The following is a 25,747-nucleotide window of genomic DNA, read 5'->3' as shown; positions in this document are numbered from 1 at the left end:
AAGCTTATTTCTATTATTTATCTTTCTAATCTCTGAGATTGGGAGCTGACGGCACAAAATACTTGTCCAGGATTTACAAGTCAAAAGAGTTTGCTACATATAGGAAAACTTAACAAATATTCGAAATTTCCTTGAATGATTTGGAACTTTGTAGGGAAAACCCAACTAAAGGGCCTCGTTTTCAATAGAAAGTATTCTATCAAAGTTCTGGAGCTGATAATTTTTGAAAATACTACCTGAGACAAGAACATTCTTGTCTTTTTTACACATCAAGATGGTTTCCTATGCCAAGAAAATTTTTCCAGATTTTTCAATGAATAAATTCAGATTAGTTTAACCACGGTTCAGATACGTTAGCGCAGAATATCTGGTTGCCTACACCAAGAATCATCAACAACAAAGAAATTTCTTCAGCGTCGAACACAACCGATACCGTTTTCTTCATTCTGCAACCGTGACGTCACACGCTCGCCTTTCCGCCACCAAGCGAACCAATCTTCGCAGGAGATTTAGACGAGCGGGTGTCACTGTTTCACTCTCACTAATTCTTTATGGAGTAGTGACTCTTTTGGGCAAATTTCAGAAAATTTCTTTACATGGGTGCCGATAAGCCCTTTCTAGGGACAAATTCTTGAAAATCGTTATGAAAATATCCCGAAAGGTGTGATTTGGGTGTTAGACGACATTGGTTAGTCTAAAACCATTCTTGCAGGAATATCCGCAATCTTCGAGGTCTTCGACTAAACGCGCCAAGACATTCACCCACCAGTTGCGCATGCGAACCTCCTTCCAGTGAACGGATTTGATTTCTTCGTTTCTTCAGCTGACAGTTCTTGGTTGATAACGTGAGATTGCTAATCGAGCATGGGGCAATCGTAAAGCGCGCGCCCCCCTTTTCGAAAGAACGCCCGATTTTCGAGGGGACGAAAATGAAATTAAAAACTTGACTGACGAGGGTGACTTAGTTTAGCGATTTTTGTACCCTTCAAGCGGATGTCTACGGCCCCAAGTCGAGGAAAAGTAGGAAGTAGAGTAGTTCAGTAAGTATAAACATTTCAGCTTTCTTCATTTGTATGCGAGAGTGTGTGAGGAATCGATGGATGGGGAAACGGTATTTATTACAGAAAAATGAGGAAGAAGTGTGTGAAGAACAATTTCACCAGCCATATGTGATATACGAACTGCCGTTAGGCATGTATGAAACAATAATAAATAATTAAGTAGAGATGTATCATAGCGTCATTCATCGCTGCATCACCATAAATATCATCTACGATAAGTACTGTTATTAGATGCAAATTGGTCAGCTACCGGGGAGATCGAAAAGGTTTCTTCATCATTGATGAATATCTCCAGTATAGCCAAGGACAGAGGAACCTCATCTTCATGTGTGACTAATTTGTTAGAAAGATCCATTGTCTCCATATTATTCGTCATAAAATATGTGAATACGATGTTGACACGGTGCTTGTGGTGCAACGGTTGTTACGAAAACTAGATCCGGATTAGTTGTATGACTGGTTAAGAAAGGATATGGTGCATGCAATTACGTGTTGGTTCGCAATTAAATAAAATGAAGTCAATACTAATCATTATTTTTGTAGCTAAACTTATTGATGTTCTATGTAGTTTAGCGGGAGATAAAGGTTCCTTATTACCATCAACCGTAAAACAGGTCGGACTTCAATAATAAAGCTCCGGATAAAGAAGCCAAAAATATTCAAATTGCCTCATTAAAATTAGTGTGGAATTCGACTCAAATTTCAAAGAATTATCTGGTTATGAAAGGGTGTTTCCGACGGTGTTTTTTTTGTTCGCTGATTTTATTGTAATTTTAATATTTTACGCCTTGTTTATAATTACACGGCTCAATAACAAAAATAGATTGCTAATTTGACGAATTTCATGCGCTGTCAAAAGTTTGAATCAGACATTAAAATGTTTCTTCATATGTTTAGAAATATAATAACTCCTCTTTATAAAAAGCTCCCTCCTTATCGCTTTACAAAAAATAATGTGTAAAAATTTACAAAAAAAAAGTAAATTAATTCTTATAAGTTTTTTCACAGAAACTATTAGACACTTTTTGATCCTGGATCTTCAATTTTTAAGCATATTGCAGAACCGTAACAAAGAAATCTTGGTACTAAATATTGGTATATAATTTCTGTCAATAATTGTATGCTTAGATGGTTTTGGTCGGCGATTGGTATAGGCGTCTGACACCTAGAACTTATGTTTTTTCACTTAAGTTCTCTTCATTGGGTTAAATAAGAACAAAATATACCAGTTTGAGGTATCCAACGCATACCACTCGTCAAACGAAATCATCTCAGTTGCCCCCTTCCTTATATCAAAATAACTACCAGAATCTAACAGATTCACCTTCTAAATGAGAAGATTCACCCATTCAATTAAGTGATCAAAATCTATTTACACATTTTCTAGTAATTTGCTATAAGTGAGTTCTCAACTGGGCAGATTTAATGGGCTTGGCCTAATATTATATTAAATTCCGGATTTACTAAATATGGTCTCCCATTACATCTAGTATAAGTTATTATATTAGCTTACAATAACCAAAATTTTCCTCCATTACCGAAATTTGGAAAGTTCCGATAGTGATATTAATACCTCCTGGCCTTATGAATCTTCATTAACTATAATGTCGATTTAATTATAAAAATTAAAAAGTTATAGACATAAAATCCCCAATGACATAAACATATTATTCCATAATTGACTACGTACGAAACGACTTTTCCATAGACCTATATAATCCATTGATATCATTTTTACCATGGTATAGACCGGCTGGCAATTGTGGTATATAATACTCTACAAGCTGCCAATCTTAACCTACTTTCACTCGCACTGTTTTCAAGCCCAAAGCAAGCTCTGCAAGCAGGCTTATGTATATTTTACTATTAGACCGTTTTGTAATAAAATATAGCTTTCTGTTCAGCCTCTGTACTATACTATTTTTACGTTTACACATTGTAATTCCCATAACAAAAATTGGTCGCCCCGTGTGAATCAGAGCGGCGAAATTGCCGTAAAAAATTATTGTTCCCAAGGAATGTGGGAAAAAGCCCGATAATTGGCATTAATATAATGCGTTTTTAATAATCATTATAACATATTTGCATCATTGTGATATCTTCACAGAAGCACATCCGATTGTGACACATCCGAAAACAGAATGAAAGGAAACTGCGATAAAATCTTCTTGTGTTATTGGCTCTCTTCAACTGACTAAATCATTGCCCAGATCGAATCGGTTTCGATTCAAAGGATTCAGAAAACAAAGTCATCTTCATAGAACAATGACCCAGCACGGAAAAAAGTCAAGAGGTAATTAAAATTTATTGAAAAACAAAGACCTTAATTGCGTCGCAAAGGAGATGACTTTTAGTTGGTTACTTTAATTCAGTGTTATTATGAATATGTTGTTTGAATTGTGGGTGCAGAAATGAGTCAGGAGATTTTGGTTTTGCAGTGACGCAAACAAAGTTTCCTTTTGTGTTATCCATCGTGATTGTTAGTTTTGGTTTAATCATATCCATATCTGATGCAATATGGAAGTTTCTATGCCACAGTTATAAAAAAAATAAATAATAATAAGAATAAATAGAAATGACCTATTTCATTGCAGAAAGAGATAGGATGACTGTGTTGTATCCATATATCGTTGTAGATCTTCTTACCAGTTTGATTCTGATTATTTTTCTTTTTATTTTCCTCTTCATAAATCTATGAAATTAATATAAATTGAAATGCTATCGTCGTGATATCAACAGCCAGTAAAGTTGGATATCTTAATTTGTGAGGATGAAAAATGTTTTTACGCACAAAGGAAATTAAAAAAATCAATATTAATTTAATGAAAATATGCAGTCTGCAAGACATAAAGATTCGTCCTGGCTCTTTCTCCATCATAGACATGTTGAATTTTATTATAGCAATCTCTGTCATATTGCGATCAAATCTTGTTAGTTTGATAGTAGAGGTTAGAAATTTCATGAGTTTTATGGAATTATTTACGATTTTTTTATAATTCAAGGATAATTTGTTTAATGAACAACGGTTGTTGAGTAACTAATCCTTATTTAAATCATTACATTTCTTAGCAAGGATTCTTCGCAAAAGAACATTTTTTTGTAATAATACAACGTGTTTTATCTATGCAATATTCGAAATTGGAAGTTTTAAACTCAGACAAACATACTATATGTATAGGAAAAACATTTATGTGAATTTTACTCACTTGCTACCATGTAGAACTCTAATACTAACAGTATTAAACTCCCTTAAGTATTAATAATTGTAGAGAAACCCTCAACGACGTTAGCCCGCCGCCATTAAATATTATGACAAAAAACAAAAGAGAGGGAGGCGAACACTGTGAGGAATTCCTTCGCCGCCAAATAACTTATTTTTGAAGTAAAATACCTCTAAACCTTAACAATTTTCAAGTACTAAACACCTAAAGACGACAAATCAACACACGAACAAAACAAACAAACATTAGAGGCACAGACACTTTCTCATAGATTTAAAACTCCCACTATTTTTCGGTCCCCTTGACCTCAGCGAAACAAAGACCTCTCATTGGTCGTGGTTGGGGATGTTACAAATCACTGTTCGAAATGTCGCGCGCCACATTCGAATACTTTCGAAGTGCAATTACAATTAAATCTATTTTATAAATTAAATTTATCAGATTTTATTAGTTATAAAACTACACTATGCTGAAATAGTATTGGTGAGTTATTAAGTCAATACAGAATTTGCAGTAATACGCATAAAGTCAATAAACATTTATGGCTCTATTCAAATAATTGCCTGTTTGGGAATGAAAGATACAAATACGAGGTTGCCACATATTGGATGTTTGGCAGAATTGCTCCATGAGGCACTTAAGTACTTAAATGGCAGGATTGTCACTAATAGTCCTCACCCTATGTAATATTTTTATTGACCCATAAATTCAAATATTAAAACGTTAATAACGGTCGTAACAGTAATTCATTACTACATCTTATGTGAAATATTGAAGACCTTGCCAGCATCTTCCTGGGGCAACATGTTGTAGTCCACTCTAAACATGCATTAACATACATAACATATTCAAAAGGGATGTGTTGCAATGCACAATTAATGGCTTTTTTAACGTCCATAAAAGATCCCAGACACGCTCATCATTAAACTATGATGCTATCTACGAGACTTAATTATCATCTCTTAAATCATCAGAGAAAAACCGTTTGAACAATAGCTAAATTTTATCGACGATTAGGTACTGAAAATGTTGTCCAAAATATTGTATGTTCTCGTTATGAAAGAGGTACTGTGGTGGCAACTTACCGGGCGAGTCCATAAAAAAATAGAAAGTACAATAGGCAAAATTATAACAATTATAATCGATCAAATTTTATATTATGGTCAGACATATTATTTTCCAAAACCGGAAGCATTATTGGAGTCAAATCGTAGGAAATAACGAATGTTCTGTAACATTTGCGTCAAGAGCACCTACAAAGCAGAAACCAAAGCGTGACTTAATCAGCACTGTTTCAAGGAAACAGACACATAGTTGCTGGGGCCCCACCTTAAATACGAAGATAATTTCAATATTATTATATAAAAGTATTTGTAGAAGGAGTTGACATACAACAAACGAGGGCACACCCAAATTTTGGCAAATAGTCGCGAAGGTGTAAGAAAAGGTAATAACTGTAGCGACTTCTACAAGGTTGATCATGGGTGCTATGCTGTAGTAAATTATTTGAAAAAGATTATTTTAGCTTTGCAGGAATTGGTGAAAACTCAATTTCAATGTGCTTAGCTTTCGATTTCTCTTGCAAATGAACCACAATAATGTAGGCCAATTTTCCACAAAGCTGAGAAATTAATGCTCTCCTAGATCTCGAATAGGTGCTCGTTCATCTTCTTTCTATACCGGCTCGGGCGCTTTGGTACCGTTATATACCTGGTGCAGGTACACGCTTAATTATTTGAGCCGCTGAAAGCGAGAGTAACTGTGAAAATGAAATTGCCTCCTTTCTAACCTGAGATGAACTCTCGGGATTTAATTTTAGGCCGTTCAACCCCGCTGTCGGTGTGCCGTTTGAATGGTTACCATCGAACGGTACTTCATCAATGATTCTGGTTGCATAATAAATTATTGATGCGGTTTGTCCGCAGAAAAAGATGTTTGTTTTCGACTCCAATTTCTTGCTTTGTTGCTTTAGAAATTTTGCTTTTTTGATAATGTCAGGGACTTTACAACCAATTAACATTTGCTGCTGGGTATTTAACACTAATTTTAAGATGCGGCTATTACGATCAAAATGAGGTTGAAGGTTGTTGATTGGGTTGGTTGAAAAAATGTACTTATCGAGATTTTTTTTCTAGAAATGACTGCTAATATACGGAACGATAACAGCTACAGTGACGAAAATTTTTCGGATGATGAAAGCTCTCCACTCACAGAAAATATTTATGGAGGAAGGTAAGTTTGTATTGAGAACTAAATCAATAAGCTCGCAAAATCGAGACCAAGATGAAAATGTCTGAAAATTCCCAACAGTGCATTTAAAGTAAGTTGAGAGGATAAGAGGAAGGACGTAGATATCAATACATTTTACATATGAATATGTATTGATATTATAAGGAAGAATTATAATAAAATCACACAACATGCAGTTCTTATGTTATATCTAGTTAGGTTGCGTTAGCCTGAACCTACTTCTCTTTTGTAGCGAATGAGGTGAATGCGTTAACAATAAGCTCTAAACGGAGGCCATTGGTGTTGTCGGTGTTATTCGATCTTGGAGTGCGGGATTCGCTCTAAGGATTATAGGGAATACCCATAAAACACCCTTCCCGCTCTTCATAAAATTATCACTGAAACCTTTCCACTCGTTGGAACTGCCGTTAAGCATTTCTTCAGAGAGAGAGTTTCTCCGGTATCCGAATTTTTCTCTTCATAACAGTTATCTAATTAAGGAAGATTGTTCTTGTCGATACTTAATTTTTACGTCTGAATATTTGCTAGCTGTTTTCGTTTTTTTATTTTATTGTTGCTTTTCATTCTCATTTCGTTTTCAATTTCTTCATTGTTGCTTTTATGTACTTTCTGATTGTCTCCAATGATTCTTTGATCTTAATAGGAGTTTGGCACAAGCTTCCTCATTGAACTCTTTCATGCAAGTCTTACTAAGTTCTGTCCTCAGATTCCTCAAAACCAACATTCATCAGTCTCAGAAGCCTTTTTTCTTATAGTGAATTCGTGAACTTCTGAAAACCATTGATGGTACGATGTTAATTGGCTTCCGAGTGTGGGATTTCTGGTATTCAATCTACCCACAAAACGACCCTTCCAGCTCTTACTCTGAATCTCTTGAAAGACTGCCGAACCACCTTACTTCCGAAAGGATGTGGATTTCCCTTTCTTTTTTCCTCAGTCAGTTGTTGTCCATCCATTGTCAATAGTCCCTATATTTTTCCGTCCTTTCCTTCTGTTTAAGCACATCTATGAATCATTTATTCACCGTCTCCCAGTTCTTCGTGCACTCTAACATTGTAGCTACGACGTTTTCGGGCTTCCTTTGTCGTATTTTTCGCTAATTGCCGATTTATGGTTCATTTTTCGCACTCAAAAAATAGTGCTCTGCACTCTCATCTTCACACTCACACCTTTCAGAATTTCTTATTTTGAATCTGGCGAAGTACCGACCAAAGTATCCACATTCAGGTTAGTCTAGTATCATACAGCCCCCTGCTACCCAAGTACACAATTTCATTAATTTATCTCGAAACATTTCGAAAATAGTAATAAAAAATATATAGATAAAAAATCCTCAGGAACCAACCTTTCACACCCTTTACATCGAAAATGAAGCGTTTTCCGCTATATGTTCATATGAAGTTTTCGACATGCTTCGAATATGTGGTTGAATTTATAGCACTATGTTCAGAGACATCTTGTATTCATCAGACATAAATAGAAAATATTTGAATACTCTAAAGAATGCATATTTTAGCGATACCTCACATATGAACACATTACATTTGAAAAGCAGTTTTTTCCAGACTTATGGTCTCTCAGATGTTAACCTTCTTGTTGCAATGGACCAAGTTAATATTCGAAAGTTCTGGCATTTATGTCCTAGATTTTGCTCAAATATTTGTGGAGTTATGCTAGTTACTTCTATTCTGTTTACAATATGTGTATAGGGAAGGAAAATTTCGATGTTTATGTAAGAAATCTCGGTAATTATACGAGATAGAAAAAAAACGAATGGAGGACTTTTCATGTCTTTTTTGAGGCCACTCTAGCAGCCCAGAGGAGTGATGATAAAAAAATTTACTTTGTGTATAGGCTAGAAGCCAAAGTTCGATTTTTGCTACTTTCGATAAACCTTCTCCATTTAGTTATTATGGTAATTACATAAATATAATTGCTGCATTACTAGGACACTTCTTTGAGTAGATTATGATAATGTTAAGGAAACTTTTATAATTAGTTCAGTTTTTCAGTTATAACATAAAGTTGTATTTTTTAACATAAGTCGAAGTTGAATTATACAGAATTAGAAAGAGGATTTTGTTCCCTACGACACGTTGGACCTAATATAGACCGAAGTTACTTTTTTTACAAGAAGAGTCTTTTACAATAAGGTATAGCGGCTTACCTATCTATAACGTGCTTGGTTGGTTGTTTAGTTAACAAAAAAATTCATTTATCAGGCGGTGTTCTTTCATGGTACTGATTGAAATGTATCATACGCAATGTTGGAGTTATTCTTTCTTTGAATGAATCTTTCCAACATTCATATTTTTCATAACTTTTTTAAGACATTTTGTGGACCAACAAAGCACGTTATGGAAAAATAAATCGCTGTACTTATTGTAGAAGGTTCTTTTTGTAAAAACACTAACTTCGGTCTATACTAGTTCCAACATACCATAGTTCACTTTGTAGGGAAAAATTCACTTTCCAATAATGTTTAAATCAACTACGGCTTGTAGGCATCGCCTGAACGTAGTCTAAAGTGCAACTTTAGATTAGAACCAAAAAACTGACCGAATTATTAAATTTCCTTAACTTGATCATGATACTCAAAAAAATGAAGCAAAATAACGTAGCAATTATATTTATGTAACTAACATAATAACTAAATGAGGTTTTATCGAAAATGATCAACATCGAACTTGTACTTTTAGTTCTAAAAGAAAAGTCAAGGAAAAATATTTAATCACTCCACTAGATTTGTCTTCAAAACGTCGAAATTTTCCTACACTATACAGAGTGAGTCAGGAGGATAACGCCAAACTTAAGGAGCGTATTGTATATGAAAAATAAATGTAAAAAACTTTAAAAATGTTGTCATCCGATTTTTATTTATTTACGAGTTATAGCGGTAATAATTATTTTTCAAACAAACGTCCTATTTTCAATAAAAATAAAATGTTTTTGTTCGTGATATTGATAACATACGATAACACGTCTATTTTCTAGTTCAATTAAAGTGTTACAAAATGCCACATATTTATACAAATTTAGAATATGCAAATATAGCGTTTGTTTATGGTTTTTGTATTGATTAGGCAAAATTTGGATGAAAAGTTTGCAAAGCGTTGAGTTGGTCACGGTGATCCTATTAGGTGGCCTTTAAAGTCTCCAAACTTCACATCATTACACTATTGTTTATGGGGTTGGTTTAAAAATAAAGTATACAAAATAAAAGTAGGCATTCAGGATGAACTACTTCTGTGAATTACTAATGCTGCACCTGATGCTAAAGAAGCAAATGAGGTAATCGGGACAGCAACGAATGCTCTTCAAACACGAAGAAGAAAATGTTTAGAAGTCAACGGTGGTATTTTTGAACATTTATTAATACAACACTGTGGTGACCAAAATGTTTAATTTATGAATTTTATTTATGCATTTTTTTATTTATTTTTTTCCATACACGCTATAACTTGTAAATAAATAAAAATGGGATAACAACATTTGAGCTTTTTTATACTTATTTTTCCGATACAATCCACTTTTGAACTTTGACGTGATCTTTCCAACTCACTATACATATATACAGCACGATACGTACCATAATGGAGATATTTCAGAGGACGATAATACTTTGCAAAATAATGAAAAAATGCTAATAGATACCAGATTACTGTTACTGAACTGCACTGATTTATTTGCGTTATGATCAGTAAATCTTATTTTGACCATCTCAATTCATTCTTTTTCAATGCATAGGTATCACTGAAATCTATTTCCCTCCTTTAATACTTCAATTTCCCATATGCACCAGCTTCTTTTTCCCGAAACATGAAAAGTTGCGGGCCTGGAACCTGAGAGGTGCTCAATGGGTTATTGATTGCATACTTAGCAGATGGGCCATAGTTAGGTTTGGTGAAGTTCAATTGTCCTTAAGAGAGTCCACTTGTGATATTCCTCAGGGTAGTGCAGTCTCCTCTTTCACTATTTAATCTTTACGTCAACGACCTCGAGTTATATCTATCAAAGCATCTCCCAGCAAGTAACATCTGCATGGTTACTGTAACTGGTGACTGCATGAAGGGCATTTGACCAAGCAACCACTAACATGCAATTGTCTGAATAGTAATAGGAATAATCTAATTGTGAATGAATCTAAAACTCGGTTTATAATATTCATTGATAGAAGGAATTCTTCAGAGGTCCTTGATATTCGGATTGACCCATAGCCCCTCTGAAGAGCAAATGATTTCTTAACCTCGGCCAATATCTACGATAGACCGATCATCTTAGCAACTTAGCTGGTAGACAGCGTATTGTGCCATCAGGAACTTGAAGGATATCTTGTAAATTAGTCACCTTTTCCCAAGTCTATTATGTGCTAACATACAGTTAGTGTTATTACATGTACAGGGCGTTCCAAAAAGGTTGTACCGAAATTAAGAAGGATATAGGAGATATTGCGGTGAACAATTTTTGGATAGAAATCTCTAGTTAAAAATGGGCAGTTTTGGTTCCAGAGTTATTTTGTTTAAAAGATTTCGATATTCAACTTAAGTGAAAATATAATAATAACAAACAAAATAAATATTTTTTTATCTCCCGACTTCCTCAGCTATTAAACAATGCATACGTTAGTATGGTGATAGAATGTAGTTCCACCATGACGGTGCATCCGCACATTTTGCCCGTATTGTGCAAGGTAATCTAAACCAACATTTTTTTGGGCGATAAATGCAACGGGTTTAAGTAGGGGCTTCGCGAAGTTCCGATTTAAGCCCGTCGGATTTTTTCCTCTGGGGTTACATCAAATCATTGGTGTATGAAACTCTTATAGCCCCTCAAGAGGAACTGTTAGGAAGTGTGATGTTAGCCTCTCTGTTCGTGCAGCAACATCCGCACATCTTCGTAATCGTAATCATAATAATCATAATGATTTTCTTGAGCAAATTATTTGATTTTCATCTGTGAATCGATTCTGGCATTTATCAGCTATAGGAGATTGTTATATATCGGTATTTTAAAACGTCCAGCCTCCAAATCCGATTTGAGACCAGCAACTCCTTACTGAATCCCCACTTTTATCTCCAAGAAAAAAACACAAGTTGATTAATAACAGTTTCTTCTGCCAAGCGAGTTCAACCTGTTTACCTCATAGCACGACTGATGTTTTGAATTAAAAGTGAAATTTGCCATTAAAAGAGTGAAGGAAACGCTCCTCCTATCGTATGCGAGTTCAGCTTATAGCAATATTCTTCGTTCTTTGTTAATGTTTTATTACACATCTAGTTATTTCACGGACTTTTCCAAACTGGAACAAAAAGTGCAATTTCATCAAGCCATAAGGTCCTTAAAATTTGAAAAATGTAGAATTGGCGCTATTATCTCAAAAACTGTTGGAGTTAGAACGCAAAAGTTAATAATATAACGTTTTATTTTGAAGGAATGTACCTAACACTGGGCCTGCAAGAATTTTTGGAATATCCTGTATAATGAGAACCATATCCACCCAACAAATATTTGGATAATATGCTACAACTATCGTATTTAACAATTTCCTGTAAAATTATTAACAAAACCTTACCATTATCACATAGGACGCTGTGTTATAGGAACATTACTGGAAACTATTGAAGTTACTTTAAAAAAAGTCATATATTTTTTAAATGGAGTCAAAGATAAGAAAACACAATCAAAAGCGGGGAAAATAAAAAATTAATAATTTCAAAAATTAACCTTCTGAAATCATCACAACGATATACAGGGTGTCCCAGAATAATGTGAACAAGAGGGTATCACTAATTCCTAACGTGAATGTAGGCCGATTTAGTTCAATTTATCTATATATTTCGAAATATGAAAATAAACGAATATATTTGCAAAAATACTGTCTACAAGATATGTAAAAATAATGAAATTATTACTCATCAAATCGTTAGAACAAAATTTAACTTATTAAATACTTCTTGATACTCCCCGTAGGCAGGAGATTTTCGTAGTACCACATTATTGAAGTACTCATCGATGCAGACCAGCGAACCAAATTTGACCAAAATGGTGCAAAGCACTTCAAAATTATTTAAGGAAAAAGTCATTTTTAAAATAAGTTTTGAAGCTTTCCACCGCGAAACTACACATTTTCCCATATAGGCAAATTGAGCTAAACCGGATTATTTTCACCTCAGGAATTAGTGGTAGACTGTTATCCATCTTAAACTGGGACACTCACCATGTGGTGGGTTTGTTACAACCACATTCGAATTTTTCTTCATTTATCAATTACCACGTCAACTTTAGCTACAGCCCGAGTTCGATTCTTTATTATCTAATATCTTTAGCCACTTTGAAACCGAATCAAGGCCTCGTTCCAAATCGTAATATGCGATTAATCCGGCAAGCTCCAACTGATCGTAAAAACCCAAGGAAAATCAAAACTTCACAAGAGGTAAATTAAGGTTAAGCCATCAGACAAACCGAATTTAATCCCGCCTTCTTAAAATCTTGATACCATTTTCATTGACGTGGGCATGTAAGCGATAACATTGTTCAAACCACATAGCTTGCTTAATTAATTTTAAATTACTTTCGACCAACACCAAGGCTGGCAAGATACTTTGAAAATTCTTTCAAAGCTTTATACATGCGCTTTGTAACTGAAATTTGGTGTGGTAAAATTTTGAACGGTGGTTCGCACACGTATTGACTTGATGAAAAAAACTATGTCACAGGGGGTGCAGCATATACTATACATACAGCATACTTATATCATATAGGATATACAGGGTGTCTCATTAACATTACCCCTATCCCCCTGTAATTTCATTATTTTTGACATTAGAAAAAAGATTCAAACGAGGACTTTCCTTCATGTTAGGATAGAACTTAAAAATAGCCTCGTTCCCTCCCTCGCATGATCCGCCTTCTCCCACGAGACATAAATTTCATTATTTTAAATATAACCCCTCAATTTTTTGGCATTTTTAAGTTTTTTGTTAAAAATTAAGTTCAGTTTATATGAAATATCTTATTTTTAAAATTTACCGTTTCCTAGTTATTCCGTACAATTTTGATAGCTGCAAAGTCCCAGGGGAACGGATTGTTCGCTAACCGTTGCGAATTTTGGAATCAGTCTTTTAAAGCTAAGAGAGGACCCAATAAGCTACGTTTTGACGTATTTGAATTTGAAAAAAAATCTTCGACAATTTTCGAAACACGTTTCCGAATTTGTATGATCTAAAAGGTCAATAACTTGTTTACTTCAAATGGAATATCTTAATTTTCTCCACGGCATCGTATTCAGAATTTAAAAATCTAGGTGTAGAACGATTGGCAAATCTTGGCGGTAAATCACAGTATTTTTTTTTAGTTGTTTATCAAATTCAAAATATATTTGAAGCATATCCTGTTTCTCTCTTTGGAGATAAATGATATTGCGAAACATCTTGACAAACACAAACATTAAACCGTACAAGAAATACTATATTATAAAAGTTTTTGAATCATCATTTTTTTTTCATCAAATATCAATCACAATTTGGTGATGTTATTCATGATATCATCATCGCTATTTAGATTTGACCCACAAAAGAGGACAATTTTCGGGAACTCAGAAACGGCTGGTTTAGGGATAGAGTCGTGCTGAAAAAAGTTGTAGATTTTTGAATTCTGGACACGATGCCGTCGAGAAAATTGGGGCATTTCATTTAAAGTAAACAAGTCATTGACATTTGAAATCATACAAATTCGGAGGTGTGTTTCGAGGTTGTGGAAGGTTTTTTCTCAAATTCAAATACGTCCAAACGTGGTTTATTAGGTCTTCTCTTAGCCTTGAAAGGCTGATTCCGAAATTCGTAGCGGGGAGGGAACAACATCGATTTCCATGAGACCTTGCAGCTATCAAAATTTTGCGGAATAACTCGGAAACGGTAAATTTAAAAAATAAAATACTGTAATACTATGTAAACTGGCCTTAAAATTTAACGAGAAATTCAAAATTACAAAAAAATTGGGAGGTTCCCTTTAAAACAAAGAAGTTTATATTACATGTGGGGAAGGCAGCGAGTCCATGTTTAAGTTTTACTCCTAAAATGAAGAGGAGGAGGCGTTCAAAGCTTTGTTCTAATATCAAGCACAAAGAAATTAGATTGAGGTAAATCGTTAAAGGGACACCCTGTATGCGTCAGCATATACCGTATAGCCTTCTTTGGTAAAATAATTTCTTGTGATTACACAATAAATATCCTTTGTTTATATAGTGTTTCGAAATTATATTATTTCATTTTGTCTCCGGTTTCGACCATTCACCCACATGTTCTCTTTTTTTTGCATAAATTGTGTGTTTTGTTACACTTTTCCAATTTACCCTCGAACATAACGACTTCCAATTGGCTTGACACCAGGTGCATAACACAACACAAGGTATGAAATTTGACCATATCCTGTGTTATGCTGTGCCAAGCTTGACCATCTGTAAATTGGCCCACGTATTCCGCACGTTTCAAGTTTTTTGTGTGGTACCTGCGTTATGCCAATCTATAAATCCGGCTTAAACCTACCAACGTACTATAAGCGCTTTATTGTCAAATACACCCACATCTCCGGTTATTATTAGTACTGCCCCTGTAAGCACAATTTATTTAGTTCTAGGTAGTTGATCTTATCTTTGTACAGGGCGTGAACATTGTTCCTTTATGACTAATGCAGACTGGTAAATTATCACGACCCTGATACGTTCTTCGAGATTTTTCTCGTTGTGTAATTTGACTCATAAGAAGTCATCCTAAAAACCCGAGAAATTCCACGTTTCACGAGATAATATCTTAGGATGGATTGCGTGTGACACCCAGTATAATAGGCGCATTGTCCTAGGACTTCTTGTCATACAGAGCTTACATGGAAAAGTACTTATTGCTCGTGTCAGGCGGTGGCTGCGACAATAAATCGAAATGAATTTTTTGCAGGAGTTGCAGGCCTTGAATAACAAAATGACCAATGGCTCTTGCAAGAAGTAATCGCAGTTTACATGTCGAGTGGCAAGCTTGGGAGGATATTTTATCATGTAGAGAGTACCCAGGAATGCTCGTTTTAAAGTGATAATGTGGGCGGGAATGCCCATCAGGACGGGTGTGATTTAGCAAAATTGATTTGCGGACAGCGACCTTTGAGAAATGCCATACCGGAGAGGTCAACATTGGTGGCACAAAGGGCTTTGGCAAAAGGTGGAATGCCCGATTAATGAATTGTTTTATTGCTGCACTCAGGCTGCAATCAAGGCTTCTGATTAACATCCTGGTGCGCAATGCAACGACCCTCCTTGGACCCACGCAGAAGGACGTTCCTTCGCCTCATCGAACCGGTCGTCGCGTGTTTTTAGACTTCACGCAGTTTTATTCTGGAAGGAGGTACCTTATTCATGTCGAGTCAAAGAAGAAAAATGATCTTTAAGAGCGCCGTAATTCGGCTGAGTGCTTTCAACGACGCAAATGCCAAGGAGAGCTGGGTTCCTGCCACTAAACGCGAAAAAAAACTTGCAATAAGTACTGAACCATAATAACGCATTGGCGTGGATGTTGAAGGTGTTTGCTTCGAACACTTCACCTATGCCCTAAGACATCTACGCCAGTGCGAAATGACAAGGACACGGTACTGAAGAAGTGAGAAAGTACTCCGCTCACTTTTATTATGTATTTAAAACTGTATCTACTAATATACTGACCTTGCCTCACTTCTTTTTATTTGATTTTATCTCTAAGTTTATTTATGTTTCATTGTTTTGTTGTAGTGTCAGGACCGTTCAGGAAACCAAAGGATGGGACGTCTTCAGGGACCCTCCTATCAAGGAGGAGAGCGGTTCGATGGCAAACCAAAAATGCCTGGAAATAACAGTCAAAATTTTAAAAATTGTCGCCTATTTAGTCACTTTTATCATAGTCTTAGCTTCGGGAGTTATATCGAAAGGGACCCTTTTGTTTATGACCTCACAACTAAAGCCTGATAAAATAGTTCATTACTGTAATAGGGATTTAGGTAAGTAGCTCGTGAGGAAACTAGGACAACGACATAATTACTGGAATTTTAGGTAGAGAAAAACAGTTTATAGTCAAATTGCCCACTCAAGAGAGGGTGGCATGGATGTGGTGTTTGTTCTTTGCCTTCTGCGTACCTCAACTCGGTGCCCTCTTCAGATCGACCAGAATGTGTTACTTTAAATCCTCAAAGAGGCCTCCGTTCTCGCACTTCCTGCTCGTTTGCCTGCCTGAAACCGCGCACACCATTGGATTAGCCCTTTTAGCCTTCTATGTCCTTCCCGACATTGATGTGGTCAAAGGAGCTATGCTCACCAATTGTTTGTGTTTTGTGCCAGGAGTTTTAGGTATAATATCACGCAAAAACTTACGAATTTATAAGTAATCAATAAATTGTTTGCCGTAGGTCTATTATCCAGGAATAATAAAGAATCAAGCAGGTTTATCAAAGTGATAATGGACCTTATTGCAATATCGGCCCAGGCTACAGGCTTCATCGTTTGGCCAATAATAGAGAATCGAGCAGATTTATGGATCATCCCTGTAACAATTTTACTGATTTCCATGGGATGGTGGGAGAACTACATTTCAAAGCACTCGCCGTTACCCTTTATAAAGAGATTGGGCAAACTGCGAGAATCGTTTGACAAAACCAGATATTTCAACTACATGTTCATTTCCATATGGAAGATACTGGTTTTCTTTTTAACTATATTGTTCGTGTTGCTCATCAGGGAGGGAGAGGTGGCCTTCTTCTTCACAGAGTTTTCTGAGAGTTTCAACGTGCATCCGATTACAGTTCTAGAGGTGGGTTGAGTGGAAGAAATAAACAATCCATCTGCTCTATCAGGAGCCGAAGCAGGAATTCAATTTAAGGGTTGTAAGAGAGAGTTTTTAGCAAACGGTGTCGATTTTATCAGGGCTTGCCACGGATTTGGGGATATGGGAGAAAAATATGTGCGGTTGTTTCTTCCGCGAATTAATGTACGGATAGTCCATCTAAAGTACTATACCAAGCAGCTGATTTGAACGAAATTAAATTTGTTATTATGCAACGAAACGTTACAGCACAAGCCCCCCCAAAAACGGATCAAGATATCGAAATGAAACAAGAATACGTAATTAATGAGAAAATGATTGCTCTTCCAGTTTTTGAATCAAATTTCATGTTAGACATACAGGGCAAAAAATTGTTAACTCTAATTTCTGTAAAATTGACCGTAAGTAGCTATTAGCAACGTGAAAATTGCAAAACGAATCTTATTCTTCACCAAAAAAACATAATTTTACAAATTTTCAAGGGTCTAAACTGGATATTTTCAGAATAATAGCAAAAAAATGAATTAGAATTTTAAATTTCAATGCCTTGTACATCTAAAACTATCAACTTTCGGATAAGGCATATTTTATCCAATCGTCACTATTTGATGTGTAGTATCTTCAGCTTTCAGTTGTGCCATTGTTAATAAATAATCCTGTATTGTACATTAAACGAGTAAGATTTATTTCGTTATTTTGACATGTTTTGTATGATCTATTCAAGTAAACACAATTTTTAGAGGCGCTTTGCGGACACTAAAATGTTAAAAGGCACTTGAAATATTACTAAAAAGTTTTGTTATTATATTCATTATTGCATAACTTTAAATAGTATTTTCTAAGACGTCTACATGGTGCCTAACAATACCGAAAATATTGACAAAACACATATAATAAACACTAAATAAAGAACAAAGAATAATCAATAGAAACGCAACACTCTCCCCGCTAACGAATATGAAATTAGATATTTAAATTAATTTTCTTTATACAGGGTGTTACTTAAGTACGTGATCAAACTTCAAAGGGTGATTCTTTGAGTGATTCTAAGTCGAAAAATTCATACATAGTACCGAACTTATGTTTATATAAACTTTTCAGCTCAGAATCACTCAAAGAGTCACCCCTTGGTGTTTGGCCACTTACTTAAACAACACCCTGCATTTTATCCAGTTCTGCGAGTGTTTACCATTAAGTTCACAGTGTCTACTTATTTCTGAGGCCTAAAATCGTCTCTCTCTGTCTAGATTAAACCAGTGTTGGGAGGCACAGTTCTACCAGACATCTCCGAAATCATTCCCACAGGGGATGACACCGTGATCTCCTCCAACGACTGGAGCCCCATCTACGTCCTCATGATCAGCATTCTGGCCTCATACTTAGCCTACATTTTCGGAAAATTCGCCTGCAAAATCATGATTCAAGGTTTCTCGTACGCCTTCCCTGTCAATCTTACAATCCCAGTAGCGGTGTCCCTGTTAATCACTGCTTGTGGTCTTCGCAACGGAGACCCCTGCTTCTTCCACGAAACCATCCCTGATTACCTCTTCTACGAGATACCTGCAGCTACGTTTTTGAACGATTTCATTTCGCATCAGCACGCCTGGATATGGCTGTTGTGGTTGTTGTCTCAAACATGGGTAACTTTACACATTTGGACTCCAAAGTGCGAACGTCTAGCTCGAACTGAGAAGTTGTTTGTGATACCCATGTATGAGGGGCTGTTAATTGACCAAAGTATGGGCATGAATAGGTAATTGCGACAGGTTTAGTAGTTGGTCTGTTTGGTAATTGGTTTATGTAGGAGGAGAGACGATGAGGCGGATATTAAGACTGAGGATTTGGACGAAATCCAGAAGGAGAAGGCTGATGAGTACTATGAGACTATTTCCAATCATACCGATGGTTCTTCGCATAAAACCATAAAGAGTTCTGATAATATTACGAGGATTTATGCGTGCGCGACCATGTGGCATGAAAATAAGGAGGAGATGATGGAGTTTTTGAAATCCATTTTGCGGCTGGATGAAGACCAGTCTGCCAGAAGAGTGGCCCAGAAGTATTTGAGGGTAGTCGATCCTGATTATTATGAATTCGAGAGTAAGTTGTTCGTTGAGGGTCGTTCTTGTTAAAATCAGAATATTTTTTTTATTAGTTATTCGCCACATAACAATAACAATATAAAATTTTATTCGAGTTTCTGCTCAATCGAGCCACCTTCCCTTCCAAGCTGCGTTATTAGCAACCATGTGGAAAAAACAACTTTTTTAAAAAAAACTCCTCAAGATCTGTGTAATATTCTTAAAATATTGAGTGTCTGATACTGAGAAACACAGCACATTAGCATATTCCATTTTAGCTCACATCTTCTTCGACGACGCTTTTGAAATCGCCGATCATAACGACGACGACACTCAAGTAAACCGATTCGTCAAACTTCTGATTGCCACAATTGACGAAGCTGCATCCGACGTCCATCAGACTCACATTCGAGTGCGTCCTCCTAAAAAAATCCCCACTCCATATGGAGGTCGCCTCATCTGGCAGTTGCCGGGCAAGACCAAGATGATCGCCCATTTGAAGGACAAAATGAAAATCAGGCACCGAAAACGCTGGTCTCAAGTGATGTACATGTACTACCTCCTTGGTCATCGTCTAATGGAATTGCCGATTTCCGTGGACAGAAAAGAAATGATTGCTGAGAATACATATCTGCTGACGCTGGATGGAGACATTGATTTTCAGCCTTCAGCGGTATTGCTGCTTATCGATCTGATGAAGAAAAATAGGAATTTGGGGGCTGCTTGTGGTCGCATTCACCCACTGGGCTCAGGGCCCATGGTGTGGTATCAGTTATTCGAGTACGCCATTGGACATTGGCTACAAAAGGCTACAGAGCACGTGATTGGATGTGTGCTGTGTAGTCCTGGATGCTTTTCGTTGTTCAGAGGAAAGGCTCTTATGGATGATAATGTCATGAAGAAGTATACCACTTGGTAAGTGATGATTCCAGATTGGACATTTTTTTTCAGCGATTTATTTGTCCAGCTCATCAGAGGCCAGACACTACGTACAATACGATCAGGGAGAAGACCGTTGGCTATGCACTTTGCTCCTTCAAAGAGGTTACAGAGTGGAATATTCTGCCGCCTCCGACGCCTACACTCATGCTCCTGAAGGCTTCAATGAGTTTTACAACCAGCGGCGGCGTTGGGTGCCTTCGACCATCGCCAACATCATGGATTTGCTCATGGACTCCAAACGTACGATAGACGTGAACGACAACATATCAATGCCCTATATTGGCTACCAAATTCTGCTGATGGGGGGTACCATCCTAGGGCCTGGCACCATTTTTCTTATGTTGGTGGGTGCCTTCGTAGCAGCCTTCCAAATCGACAACTGGACCAGTTTTTACTACAACTTATATCCGATTTTGTTCTTTATGATCGTTTGTTTCACCTGCAAATCCAACATTCAGGTAAAAATTCCGATACCTATTTTTCGTCACTTAATGTTTCGGGAGTTCGTAGAGCCTTGCAAACACCTCAGAATAATAGTTTTGATGTACTCTTTAATTCTGCACAAACAGAGTTCCATCATCTCTTTCGCTTTCTGAGATACACAATTCCTTTGATAACTGTTATACTTTATGGGTTATATTGGTGAAACTAAAATAAGGGCGCTTACGTCACTAGTTTTGCTCGATCATTTCAAGTCAAAAATAGTCGCCTAAGCCCTCAACGGAGGGGTCTACTTCTTGATACTCAAGATGTCAGGTGCCTATTTTTTGCCACCTTTGAAACTTGTTTATTGTCCGAAACCAGAAACATTAAAATAATTTATTGCTTTGGCTTGCAGTTAATCGTGGCCCAGATCCTCTCAACTGGCTACGCATTAATTATGATGGCAGTAATCGTGGGAACAGCCTTACAGCTGCGCGAAGACGGAATCGGCTCCCCATCAGCTATTTTCTTGATAGCCATGACTACCTCCTTCTTCATAGCAGCCTGTTTACACCCCCAAGAGTTCTGGTGCATCGTCCCAGGATTGATTTACTTGCTCTCCATTCCTTCCATGTACTTGCTGCTGATTCTCTATTCCATCATCAACTTGAATAACGTCTCCTGGGGCACCCGAGAAGTGGCTGTGAAGAAAACCAAGAAGGAACTTGAAGAGGAGAAGAAACAGGCTGAAGAGGCAAAGAAGAAGGTAAAAAATAAGTCCCTGCTTGGCTTCTTGCAGAATGGAGGCACCAGTGAGGACGATGAGGGCAGCATCGAAATTTCTCTTGCTGGACTTTTCAAATGCATGCTCTGTACTCATCAGAAGGCTGGAGATGAGAAAGCGCAGCTGATTCACATTGGAGAATCATTAGATTCGCTTCAAAAGCGACTTGATCATATTGAAAAGTGAGTGATTTTTGTGTTTTTTTGATGAAATGTGATTTTGTGGTGTTCAGAGTGGTTGACCCAACTGGACATGCATCGAGGAAGCGCAGCATGAGTGCTTCCTCGAGACACGGAGACCATCACCATGTTCTAAGTGCTGTGGATGAAGATGCGGCTGAAGACGCTTCTTCTGAATCTGACAGTGAAAGCACTTCGACAGTACCTCAAAACAAGAGAGATGACTTGGTGAATCCCTACTGGATCGAAGATCCGGACGTGCTCAAAGGAGAGGTGGAGTACCTGAATAGCAATGAGTTGCAATTCTGGAAGGACTTACTGGATAAATATCTATATCCATTAGACGAGAACAAGGAGGAGAAGGTATTAGCCTTATGAGGTTTTAATGATGAGAAAGTTTTTGTTGGGGTTATTGTTAACGAAACAATTTGCCAATACGTTATAGGCCCGTATAGCGTCCGATCTAAAAGAGCTGCGAGACCAATCGGTGTTCGCTTTCTTTATGCTGAACGCCCTTTTCGTGCTGATCGTGTTCTTGTTGACCCTGAAAAAGGACAACTTGCACATAAAGTGGCCCTTTGGAGTAAAAACCAACATAACCTACGACGAGAGCTCGCAAGAGGTAACTACCGTGGGATCGCTCGGTAGTTTTGGCGGAAGGTTTGACCCATTTCCGTCAAAGTGCCACCGATCCCACCGCCGACGGCAGTACTAACGCAAATTTTACTTTTCCAGGACCGAATCGCGAAAGATTTAATCGAGCTCCGGAATAAATCGGTATTCGCATTCTTCATGTTCAATGCTCTATTCGTGTTAGTCGTGTTCTTGTTGCAATTGAACAAGGACCAAATCCACGTTAAGTGGCCTCTGGGAGTGCGTACGAATATCACGTACGTCGAAGAAACCTCCGAGGTATTTAAAGGTCTTCTTTCTCAAAAAATCTCGTCTTTTCTTCTGGCGTTTGGTGGACTAATGAGTCTCTTGGTCTGGGACTTACTACTATACGGCTGTGGTTAGTGATTTTGTGCGGCGTTGCAGATGAGTTTGGAATTTTGGCCTAAAGTAATAAACTTATTTAAATCGAAAACTTGCTCATAATAACAACGATTGCAAATAAAAACATGGATCCGTAAATAAGTCCTTTCCAAGATGCAGGGTGTTAAAAGTTTAAATTGAATTCAAATTTTTTTATTGTGCCTCACTAGCTGCTTTTCTCGAAAAATTTGAATCAAAGGTTTGATATACAAATTTAATTGCCCCTTGCATTTTTCATGTATATTTCGCTCCCTTTTTCGAGCTCTTCGCTATTGCATAAAGCTATACATCATATTTTAAAAGTGTTTTTTAACATTATTTTCTTTTCATGTTAGTTTTACAAATGAAAGTCATTAGTTTACTGGACATCATTAAAACTTTTAACACCTTAAATCTCCGCAAAGAGTTTCGTTTTCGACTTCCAAAAAACTGCTTTTAAATTTAGTTTCGAAAGTTTTCGGAAATTGAAATGGGCATTATTGACAGCACCCAACTATGTTCAAGTTTTCGCTCGATATTCGATCCAAAGTTGATTATTTCAGATTTAAGTACGATCTCTTTATTTTTTTTTACCATAAAGGACCATGAAGACCCAAATTATTCGAAAAGTCGTAAAGATAGCTATACGAAAATGTATTAAAGAAGCGTTACTTGTGAGTGGTAGGGTAATAATATTTAACAATATATAGGGTGTACAATGAAAAAATATCAGTTTCCAGGACTAACTGTGAACAATTTGCTTTACAAAGCATTGAATATGCTTTATTAATACTTACATTAACCCAAATTTAAAAGGGATGAATATAGGGATTTCTATTTGTGAATTGACCTTTTAGTGAGTAGTAAATTTTAAAAGTCGCATAATATACGAAACGTTCTCAACTGGTAAATTCATAATGGTATCCCAAGGGAAAAAAGAAAGTTTCCAACACGAAAGAGAATCCAGAACACATACTCAATTTTTACCGCATACTAAGCCTTTTTTCCCATAGCTGAAACCAATTATTTCTTTGGGCCAAAATTGCAACACACACAATCATCTAACTTTCTACATTTACCTATCTTAAAGGTAGTAAAAGCAGGCCTCAAAGCCGCAATCGAGAAGTCGCAATCTCAGTCTCCCCTTCCTCCCACCTTACTACTATTGTGTTATTAATTTACCTGAAGGTGTCTTCCTGTGGTCAAGTTTTAAATTCAGTTGGTGAGATTATTAACATTGTTGGATGACCTAATCAGAGCACTTGTACATTTCACATGGTCCTCGTGGATCTAACATTTTATGGGTGAGCACACCTCGTAACACACACCATCAATTATTGCGTGTTGTTGATTGTTGGATATGGGATGCACTTCTTAAAACTAATTATTTTTGTCTATAGGTTTAGTGTGCATGGAAACATCTACAAATTCCATAATAAATGGCATTAATTTCATTGTTTCTGACGCTAGTTTGAAAATCCTACATTATCGAGTCTCACATTACATTGCCATGTCAGACAAAACGGGCACATTTAGATCGTTGTCCTGGGTCTCTACATTGTGTCGTTCCAACATCACAATCTTCTTTCACTATACTTTGTGGATAACATTGTTGACTTCAATAACACACCATACACTATATCTAGAATTAATGCACAATTCTATCCTCAAATATTTGTATAATATGCAGTAGCAACATTAAATACTTTTGAATTCTGTATACACCCACAAACTCTTGCAGTTTTACATTTTATATATTCACAGGTGTATTGAAATTACTGCACGTTGTACAGTTCTCTCTTCTATTTTAAGTTACTGTAGAGACCCCTTGGATAATTGTAACAACACCACTGAAATCTCTTTAGGTGCACATCACCAAAGAATACCTGCAGCTCGAGCCTATAGGTCTAGTCTTTGTGTTCTTTTTCGCCCTCATTTTGGTAATCCAGTTCGTCGCTATGTTGTTCCATAGATTCGGAACTTTGGCCCACATTTTGGCTTCCACTGACCTCAATCTATGCACCAAGAAGGTATGTCATTGTCACAACTGTATAAAAACCATAAAGGTCTTTTTTCTCGTGATTAGAAGGAGGAAATGTCTCCTAATGCTCTACTGGACAAGCAAGCAGTGGAGATAGTGAAGCAACTTCAGAAACTTCAAGGCATTGATGATGCAGATTATGACAATGATTCGGGCTCAGGGCCGGACCGCATTGGACGACGCAAAACCATTCATAATATCCAAAGGGCGGCGCAAAAGAAGCGACAAATTGGTACTTTGGATGTTGCCTTCAAGAAGCGCTTTGCCAAACTTAATGCCAACCCTAATGGAGGTGGGAATATTGCATAATTCTTTTTTCAAACTTGCAAAAAACAATTTTTTTCAGGCACTCCAGTATTGAGCAGACGCATGACAATGAGAAGAGAAACCATGAAAGCTTTGGAAGTGCGTGTGAACTCAGTAATGGCGGAGCGTAGAAAATCAAATATGCAAACCTTAGGCGCTAAAAATGATTTTAATAACTTGACCAACAATAACGTACCTAGGAACCATAGAAGCAGTGTAGCTAGCAGCATTCCTGCTAAAGAAATATTTGAAAATGGCCATGTGAATAAAGCTTATGAGGAGGAAGGCACTTATGGGAGCAGAAATTCGTTGCAGCTGCAGCAGAGGGGACAGTGGACCGGCAGCAATAGCCGCAAGTAGGGAAACATGTTAATAAAAAAACACTGCCTAAAAAAATACTCTTTAAAGTTATTATTGTATAGCCTTTGTGCCTTTTTTAGATATTTTTTACCTCTTTCTTTAATTGTAATTGTACAACAAGACTTAGATTACCATTTGAATATAAGCTCAAACATCGTATTAGTTGAAGATTCTTCTAGTGAATTTTTGTATTTATGTCTGGTATATCTTGAATTTGTGATAAGGATTTGTACTTAGTAATAAATTTATTTTA

General features: G+C 36.7%; 1 protein-coding gene across 2 annotated transcripts; it reads left to right on the top strand.

Moving 5' to 3' along the window:
• The first annotated feature begins 807 nt into the window (after positions 1-807).
• kkv (hyaluronan synthase-like protein kkv) lies at positions 808-25,747 on the top strand. 2 transcript variants are annotated; one of them, XM_066404629.1, is made up of 15 exons: positions 808-1,040; positions 6,418-6,514; positions 16,302-16,546; positions 16,599-16,892; positions 16,952-17,352; positions 18,612-19,117; positions 19,169-19,464; positions 19,724-20,360; positions 20,413-20,845; positions 21,226-21,776; positions 21,827-22,136; positions 22,509-22,685; positions 24,653-24,817; positions 24,874-25,120; positions 25,175-25,747. In XM_066404629.1, the coding sequence occupies exons 2-15, from the start codon at positions 6,420-6,422 to the stop codon at positions 25,492-25,494; spliced, it is 4,677 nt and encodes a 1,558-aa protein (XP_066260726.1). In that variant the 5' UTR covers positions 808-1,040; positions 6,418-6,419; the 3' UTR covers positions 25,495-25,747. The 2 variants fall into 2 exon arrangements, with proteins under 2 accessions (XP_066260726.1, XP_066260725.1); XM_066404628.1 differs by lacking the exon at positions 22,509-22,685 and adding an exon at positions 22,219-22,395 and having other exon boundaries at positions 811-1,040.

This window comes from Euwallacea similis, chromosome 35 (genome assembly GCF_039881205.1).
Source record: "Euwallacea similis isolate ESF13 chromosome 35, ESF131.1, whole genome shotgun sequence".
In the NCBI taxonomy this organism is placed as follows: domain Eukaryota; kingdom Metazoa; phylum Arthropoda; class Insecta; order Coleoptera; family Curculionidae; genus Euwallacea; species Euwallacea similis.
This window is presented reverse-complemented; position numbering and strand designations above follow the sequence as displayed.